The following is a 9,671-nucleotide window of genomic DNA, read 5'->3' on the forward strand; positions in this document are numbered from 1 at the left end:
CATCTCCTCAGAACCCTCACGGATATCCTCAACTCTACACAACATCAGCTTTCACCTGTCCAAAATGGACCTCATCTTCACCAGGAAGCTCCTTACCCACAATCTTCTTCATCTCATTTAATAGAAACCTCATCCTTCAAGTTGCTCAGGTCATTTACCTTGGAATCATTCTGGACTTTTCTCTTTCTTATCTTCCATTTATCAGCAAAATACTTGACTCTACTTTCAAGATGTATTCAGACTCCACTTCTCACCACCTGCACTGCTGGTGCCCTGGTAGTCGCATCATCTTTCATGTGATTTATAGCAGTAGCCTCCTCATTTGTGTCCCAACTTCCACCCCTAGAACCCCTTCACCCTATTCCCAGTGTAGCAGCCAAAATGATCCTGTTAAAAAGCATTTCAGAAAATCCAAAACTCTGCAATGTCTCCTCATCTCACTCATCAAGTCCTTGTGGGGGCCAGTGAAGCCCCACAAGTTCCGACCTTTGGTAACGTCTTTGACCTCATCTCCTCCTCAGCTCTCTTCCAGCTCATACTGCTCCAGCCATACTGCCTTTCTTGTTGTGCAGATGTGTCAGGACTGTTCCCTCACTTGCACCTGCTCTTGCCTATGCCCAGAACACTCATCTCTCAGATATCCACCTAGTACATCATAGTCATTCAACAAATGTTTCTTGAAGGAACAGGAAATCAGTTGAAAATATTGCCATTAATAAGATAAAATTAAAACTCTTTAGATTCACATTCACATTGCACTACAATTATGCCCCCATTTGATCTTTATAAGCTCCTTGTGTGCAAATAACATCTAGACATTTTCTGTTTTCACTGCAGTGATTTGCATAGAAAAGTCATTTAACAAAGATCTAATAATTTGCAGAATCAGATATGAACAAAAGGTATAGTCCAATTCACTTCAACTTGTGTAAACTGTTTTATAACTACTAGTAGTTCTAGATTAGCCTCTCCTTATACAGTCATTTGTTCTAATTCTAGCAAATGAAACCAAGCAAAGTTTTGCCTGTGATGATTATTCGTCATTAATAGTTAGGGTCTACCTGACCCCCACTTTCCTTGTCATTTCGTTAAGCTTTTTTGGTGAGAATTTAAGATGCATAGCCTGAGATTTTCAAAAATCCCTGCATGCATCTCTTCTTTCCTTGTTTTATATTCATAGAACCCCAGTCTTTTGCTGAGCACATGACCATCCAAAAAAAAAATTCCCAGCCTCTTTTGCAAATGACTGTGACCATAGAACTCTATTATACTCAAGTAAGATATCAGTTAAGAGAGAACCAGCATGTACTCTTTGCTCCCTTTTCTTCCATGCCCCTTCCTCCATCCTGCTGCCTGAAATGTGGGTATGATGGCTGGATCTCTAGCTGCATTTTTGGATCATGAAGAAAAGAACCTTGTCCTAGGAAATGAGGGGTGAGCTGGAAGGGGTTTAGATTACTGAGGACTTCATGGAGCAGAACCATCAAACCAACCCTTGACATTTTACTTCTGGCCTTGTATGAGAAAGAAATTTCTCTCTTATTTAAGTCACAGTTAGTTTAGGACACACCCAAAATCAAACATAATCTTACCTCAAACATCACAAAAACTATCTAGTTCCTGGAAACTTAGAGCTAAAATGAAGTACTGCTGCATCGTTTAAAAGAATCAAAACAATAGAAAGTGTATGCAATGATAACCAAAGGTCTTTATTTTCTATATTTAATTTCTTACAGTCATTTTGGAAAAATAGTTGTTTCTCCAAAAGTGCTTTCACTGAAGAAAGCTGATATGACCTAAGCATTATTTGAGAGATTATGGAAAAAATATTTATCACTGAAAAACAAATGTTCCTTTCAGTTTACGTGTTACACATACTTAACACAAGCATAAACGAAAAGTCCGGTGTCAGAAGTAGAGGCCATTCTCCTTAACTGAAACATTCGATCTGAAGAGAGTTTTTGGCAATAAGAGATCCAAAATTGAGAGATGTAAAAATCTCATTCAAAATGGATGCTGCCTAAGAATGCGGAAACCTACAACATTTTCTGAAAATCTTTTTTTTTTTTTTTTTTTTTTTTTTTTTTGTGGTACGTGGGCCTCTCACTGTTGTGGCCTCTCCCGCTGCGGAGCACAGGCTCAGGATGCGCAAGCTCAGTGGCCATGGCTCACGGGGCCCAGCCGCTCCGCGGCATGTGGGATCCTCCCGGACCGGGGCACGAACCCGCGTCCCCTGCATCGGCAGGCGGACTCTCAACCACTGCGCCACCAGGGAAGCCCTGAAAATCTTTTCTGAAGAATGTCTCTGTTTTTGGTATTCTCTTAGACACTCTGAAGTTTGTTTAACACAGCATCCTATCTGCTCAACATTCCAATTTAGATGTGCTGATTATCTGCTCCCCTCTTTTGAATAGTTAAGTATGTCCTATAAATAAACACATCAATTTTGCTCTATTACTACCCTTCCAAAAAGCCTCATATAATTGGAAGTAACTTAGTATTTACTTATCATTAAATATATTTTTGTTAGAAAGGATACACAGCATATGAAATCACAGGATTCTCATGAGTTAAAGACAAATTTTAGAACTCACAAATAATATTTACAATGTAAACATCACAGTTATTACATCAGAGTAAAATAAATCACAACATTCACAACACGGCATATTTTATTTGGTTTTGATATTGAAGTTGTTTTCTTGAATTACTTATGTAGAACTCAAAATAGAATTACTTTGCTTATCGTTTTCCTTCAAGAATTCTGAAAAAGAAAGTAATGGTGATTCAAGCATGAAAACATTTTTATTTACAGCCTCTTACTTTCATTTACTTCTCCACTCATTTGATCAATATTTCTCCTAGCCCCTCATCAGCAGCTTTTGAGAGGGGATAGCATTTGGGGATATCAAGAGGGAATCTTCCAAAGGACTTATTGTTGGAAAGGAAGCCAGAATGTGAAGGGGTTCTCTAATTAGTCATAAATAATTACCCATTTGTAATTTTCACAACTGGTTGACCAATAAAACTTCCTGTTAAAAGAATCTGTCCAATATCACCCATTCAAAAAGGCAAAGAATGGAGGATGGAAACTCATAAAAAGACAGAGTAATTAATCCTCCTTTATATTATAGCGCCTATTGTATTTCTTAATTTATTGGAAAAACCTTATTTTTATAAACATTTTTTCGAGAAGCTATATGTAACTCGCTTTCTTTTTTGAGCATTTGAGGAATTTGTTTCTCTGAAATGTCTGTGCATGGTGAGGAATAAGCACATATAGCACCCCTGACCGTGTATCTCACAGGTTATCTCTCATGTGACAGTAGCAGAGTTGAGCAGGTGTTACAGAAACCATAGGATCCACAAAACCAAAAGCATTTATTTGGAGTCCTTTAGAGAAATTTTTGACAACCTGATATAGTGATGCTATAAAATTTCTTTAAAGGCTTACCAAGCATTATAAAAATATTTTATGAGCTAATGTAAACAGTAATATAACTCAGGAAAGAAACATGCCTTGTATCCATGTTCACATAAAAACAATTTTGATAACAATCTTATCACTTAACAAAGGATAAAATCTATTCATGTTTTCTCTACTCAAAAAATATTTTACAGCGAATATTATTAGAGTCGTTGTACCTACACTCACTTCATAGGTAAAATAAGCTAAATTTGACTTTCGCTGCATGAGGTTTACTATGTTTCAAGAAACACAGTGAGACCCAGACTGTCTTGGTATTTTCACAATAATGAACCACGCTGTAATTTTATGGTATTTCCTTATACTTAAATTAAATGAGACGCTAATAGTCAATCACGGGACTAGACCTTAAATTAATAGAAGCAGCATGGCTTGACTATCAAAGAGAAAGCCAGTTTTTCTCATTAGTGTGAGTCAGTCTCCTTTTTTCATATCTCATCAGAAGGATAGGAATGAGTCTGTGGAAGCTAGGAGATACCAAACTGTTTACTCATGGTGAGATTTCTCTCTCATGCTATCAGAACAATGCATGAATCGTTTCAAGCTGTTTACTAAGCTGGGGTCCACTTCAGATAGAAGCGTCCTTCTTAGATGAGGTCTCACTGAGAGAACTCTAAGATGTTTTTCACCAAGTGACTCTTACCTACTTAAATAGTTAGATGATTGCTACTAGAATATAATAACGCACAGTGATACTCACCACTGGGAAGCTGTCAGCAGCTTTGCTCCAAAGAACTTGTCATCATTTTTCTATCACTTCGAGAAAGTTAGGAGATTCCCCCTCACTGCTGCAGACCAGAAAGAGAGAATCGTGCATGTTAAGGCTCTTGGATGAGAAAGCTTCTAAAGGAGAGGTGATGTGTGACCCAGGTTGTTCTAGGTTCTCTGTAAAGTGCACTAAGAGCTAAACAATTCTCCTTCAGGTGAGTCATTACCTATGAATGGTTCTTCAATCTTCAAGTGTCTAAAAGTTTTCTTACAGAATTATAATCTGGTGGGCAGAGTCATCTTGCCTGATTTCACCCGAACAGAATTGTCCTTCATACTCACCATCTAAACAAAAATAATTGGAATAAAAAGAGAGAGTACCACATGTCCTATATATTGTGCTCCGATATTTACACACCACGGAGAGACATAGGTTTTACTGAATCTGAGAAGACAAAATAATTCATGGTTTAATTCAGTAAAATGCAGATATTATATATGCAGGTAAAGGGAATTCCATGTGGTACCAAATTGCTAGTTGACTGCCCTTTACATGTTTTAAAAATCAGCACTTTTGATAAAACCTGTTCCCAGACTCAGACTAGATGTCTCTACAGTCATCCTTTTTAACCCTGGAAGCACGGTAGAAACAACTGGAGAACTCTTAAAAAATACCAGCGTCTAGAGCTGCATCCCTAGAACCACTAGTTTCCTGGCACTTGGTCTTGGGTTAGGCTCAGACATCAGTATTTTTTAAATTCTCCAGGGTAGTCTAATGTTAGCCAAGGTTGAGAACTACTGCTTCAGAGCTAGAGAGAGAGAGACGTCTCCATATGCAGCTTCTATTTTGAAAGTCGTTTCCAATTTCTCATTTTAGCAAGCTCTCTGTTTCTTTACCTCCGCTTTCCATTTAGAATTGAGTTCAAGTATTTCTTTACAGCCATTTGTTTTCGAAGGCGGGTATAGTTGTCAGTGAAGACTGCATCTGAGTGGCGTTTGATTGGTCCCTGGTCTTCTGAGATGCTATTGCTAAGAAACGAGAGAATAAGGAGACCAAATAATTTTAACAAGAAATGATAAAGGTACCAAAGGTCTGAATTTCTTGGAGTCAGATAAAAATGAATTCCAACACCCAACTCATTTTCTATCACAAAAAGACTGAAAGAAAAATGCATCTAAACCTAAGGATAGGGGAGCAAGGAATAATCCAACATACGTTGGCCTTTACTGGGAGTGCCTTTAGACACATTCTGTCCTAACTGAGCAAATAATTTATCAAAAAAAAAAAAGTGGGGACTACTTGAAGTTGTGTTCTGCCATTGGAAGGAAAAGTTCTTTAAAAAATAAATATTTCTTTATGAAGCTATGCCACTCTGAGTAGTATCTTCTACATATTCAGTTATTGGCCATTTAAAGACAGAATCTTCCAATGTTTGCTTTGAGCAGGAAGTAAAACACAAACACTAAGGTTAACCTTAAAATTTGCTTCAGTTTGTACTATGTCTTATTTATTTTTTACTGTGTCTAGTTCAGTTTGTTTGCAGATTTCTAAATGATTATTATTTAAGAAAAACAAGTGTGTCTGGAGCCAATGAGTATGATATTACTAGGAAAACTTCTTTTCTTAATCCATGGGCCTGGTACATTTTATTGAAGAATATAAATTATTTGATAACTAAATTAAACATTATCAAGAGTTATCCATTTCAAATAAAGAAAATTAGTGGTTTACAGTGAAAATATCATTGTTAAATTTAATAATCATAACATGTTTTTAAAAAATAAGAAACTCTCTTTACCTAATTCGTTTTCCAATAAGGGACTCAAGGTACTTTTTGGCAGAAAGTTGACTTAAGAGTCTACTATAGTCACTGGTGAAAACTCCATCAGCATGTCTGACATTTCTGCAACAAGGAAGAAAGAATAGTCATTATTTTGTAAATAGTTTGCTAAAATATCATTTTGGCTCATTAGATACAAAAGAAACATCAACTTATTTGAGAGCTTCTCATGTAAACTTAAATCCAAAAGGAGGTTTTCTAACAACCCAATAAACAATATAATCTATTGACTTATTCTAATGACTTTTCTATATTTCCAGCCCTACAGTTTGAAAAATTAAAGAAATTAGCTTTTTTAGAAGCATATCTCAATATTAAAATAATATTCTCTGGTAGAACCTATAAAACTAATTCTCTCCTAAGAAATACTGGTGGGAAAATATATTTAGTTTCTATTTATTTATGGTGCTTTATTTCTTCTATTCTGAATAAAGCTATATGCAAAGGGAAATTCTCCTGATTTTAGCAAAAAATCCTCTTATGCCTTTTGCTATTTCTTCTGCCAAAATATTTGGAAACAAAATCTCTTAAGATAGAAGGGATCACAGAGCATATCAACCAAATTTTCCATCCAAATGAGAAATAGTTTTTGCTTTGTCTTTTCTATAGAGTTACCCTGTCTACACTGGAATGCTGCTCTGGACAAATGGTTCCGTGAAATGCATAGCTTTTATTATTAGACACCTTTTCTTTACATAGAGGTGAAACTCTTGAATGCTATAAATGCTATAGTTTTACAAGAATTGGCACACCTTCTGATGCTAAAAATTTATGCAACAGAATATAAGTGGATGAGTTGCTCAGCCTGGCCTGTTACAACCTCTCTGCATGAAAATCACGTACAGCAGCAAGAGCTTCAACAAATCAGGCTGAATGAAGCCATGACACATGGAAACTCGTAGCGCTATGCTGTGAGAGTAGCTTCATGGTGACACAAAACAAAATGTTTAGATTTCAAAAAAGCATTTTCTAAAATAAAACAATAAAAATGAACTCACCTGGATACATCATAATAAGGTGTGTCATTTTCAGCTAATGCATTTTGTAAAACGTCAGTGTCTGCTTTTAATGAAATTTGATCAGGTTCATTTGCTCCTTCAAAAGGTATTCTGTCACCCATCCTGTTAGGAAAAAATACTGTAAAGTATAATACATTCATTTCTCAGAAGCTAGTGCTTATGGTTTTACAAACATTTGAAATGAGTTATTCAAAATCTTAGGATATATCACCCATTCACAATATATGGATAGCATAATTGATTTAATGGCTTCTATGGTTTACGAGAGTATAAATAGTGGAATTTCTGTTTACCCCATAAAATACATGCCATACAACTTTGACAGGCTTTATGTACCAGAAGAGCTACTTAGTTCAGTCTTTCAGAGCATGAAGCAAAGTACACTTCCTTGGCAATAGCTTCACTTTGCAAAGTTCACAGGTAGAAAGATTTTATGCAAAATAGAAACTTTGGAAAATTTTTTATATTCAATATGAAAATTGGGAGCAATTCATGTATTTGTTGATGGTCAGTATTACTTGTCTCACCATCTCTCAAGAGCTGAGTACTATTTTTCCTTCTCTAAGTCCCTAAACTTTGTTTCAAAGATTCACCTTGGTGTGATGTATTTCTATGTATTGACCAAGTCCGAAGACTTTCTCCATCTCTGAATAGTTACTCAAATTCAATGAATTTTGTCGAGCTTTTTTGTTTCAATTCTTACATAGTAACACAATTTTAATAAGGGATATACGATGCTTTACTGGGAGACTAAGCATAGACATGCCTAAACATGGAATATGATTATACTTGTGAATTCATGCACATTTTGAGGACCAGCACACTGTTAAAATTATGTGTGTGCATATTTTCACTGTTGGGGTAAACTTCTAAGGAGTGTGTCGCCTGCCGGGCACTTGTGTATTTTTTGGTGAGGCAGTAGCTGGTAGACAGTAACAAGCAGCCCTCTTTGAGTATGAAGCCTAGCAATCAATGCAAACTTTGGCATTCTTGAGATTATTCATCTCTTGTGATATAACCATTCAGATAGACTCATTCTATTTAATTATCAAAGCAATGTATGATCTGGCTTTAAACAGAGTTCACAGAGAACCACTAACAGCTAAGAGATTATTTATTCTATCGAGCATAAGCCTACCTTGAACAAAGAATTAGGAATAAGAAAATAAGCAAAGAAGTGATTATTTGTGCTTAGATATAGTAGTCTCTGTAAACTGGAAGGAAACTAATGTAGTTTCCATTTACTGTCTCCTTCCTTAGCATAAATTTATTTCAGATAAAGCTTTAAAGGTGAGTTATTATACTGTATGAACTTGAAATATGAAACACAACATAGAGAGCAGTAAAACTAAGGAATTATGATAAAAAACCAAGTCCCTTAAAATTCATTCATTGGGGGAGGATGTCTCAGTAGATCAATTACCCCACAATTCTTAATATTGACAAATTGATTCTGCCTAATCTGTCCAACATGATTTTATGCATATTCCACTAATCAACTACTCATCTTATGATTATTTGCCGACTGATCTTAAAAATGAACTAAACCCAATTTTGAATTAGTTGATGAACTAATAGAAAGTATAATTATGCTGCAAATTTTCACTTTAATAAAAGTATGAAGGAGTAAATCCAGATTTCTTTACTTCCTGGGATCAGTTCATTTTTCCAAATCAGTCCTCTTAATCACCAATTGCTTATTCTTGATGGTAATGGGAAGGGAACATATAAAGTACATAATCCCATAAAAGATTGTCATTCTCTATGAACATGAAATAAAATTACATTATGATTAAAAAAATGAACTAAAATGAGGTAGGCAACTAGACACCTATTTTTCCAACAGAAACTGAACTGAACAGAGATGACAATGGAGAATAGCTCATTACTCATCTAAAACTGGTTTCGAATGAAAGGAAAATCAAACCTTCCTTCTGCCTTGCTTGGAAATGTGATCCACCCTACCCATAAAACTAGTCATTGACACTGTCTCTCTGGCCCTGAGAGTGAATTCCAAGACTCAGAATAATCATGTGGACCTGAAGTTGAAAAAAACTTGCTTAACATGTCAACCAACAGATTTAAATAACTAATACCTAATGTTTTAAATTGAGCTGTCCAAAATAACATATAGGAAATTCCTATTTCCATGGAGAAGGAATGTTCAACTGTCTGAATTGAAAGAGAACCTACCTTAGAGCAGAAGGTGCTCCAAAAAGAGGCCATGCCAGGGTCTGCGAGAAAAGCACGCTGAAAAATATCAGGACCAGGAGTAGCTGGGGTTTGCTTCTCACTTCCATCTCTCTGCACCTCAAAGGGGAGAGAAGCACATCGGCTTGTCCAACCACAGATGTTCCAGTAAGGTCATTCTGAGTGTCTAGCAGTAATGTCTTAAGGCTCTTGCAGAGTTTAGAAAAAGTAATTTTCATCATACAGAAAGAGTTAAACTGCAATATGATTACTTTTTAAATCAAAAAGGTTTTTGTGTGTGTGAATGGTGTTTGAATAAAAATTAGGATCTTTTTCAACTGCTGCCTGTCTCTCACTAGGCACAAGCATATACTGAATGCAATACTCTTACAGTACTGGAAGTAACTATAGGGACAATTTCCTTAT

General features: G+C 35.9%; 1 protein-coding gene across 1 annotated transcript; it reads right to left on the reverse strand.

The window, feature by feature from the left end:
• Positions 1-2,285: 2,285 nt before the first annotated feature.
• Positions 2,286-9,355, reverse strand: VIP (vasoactive intestinal peptide). The gene is made up of 6 exons (XM_060168087.1): positions 9,249-9,355; positions 7,035-7,157; positions 5,995-6,099; positions 5,093-5,224; positions 4,188-4,275; positions 2,286-2,764 (listed from the first exon to the last, which is right to left on the reverse strand). The coding sequence occupies exons 1-5, from the start codon at positions 9,353-9,355 to the stop codon at positions 4,230-4,232; spliced, it is 513 nt and encodes a 170-aa protein (XP_060024070.1). The 3' UTR covers positions 2,286-2,764; positions 4,188-4,229.
• Positions 9,356-9,671: the final 316 nt, after the last annotated feature.

This window comes from Lagenorhynchus albirostris, chromosome 12 (assembly GCF_949774975.1).
Source record: "Lagenorhynchus albirostris chromosome 12, mLagAlb1.1, whole genome shotgun sequence".
In the NCBI taxonomy this organism is placed as follows: Eukaryota; Metazoa; Chordata; class Mammalia; order Artiodactyla; family Delphinidae; genus Lagenorhynchus; species Lagenorhynchus albirostris.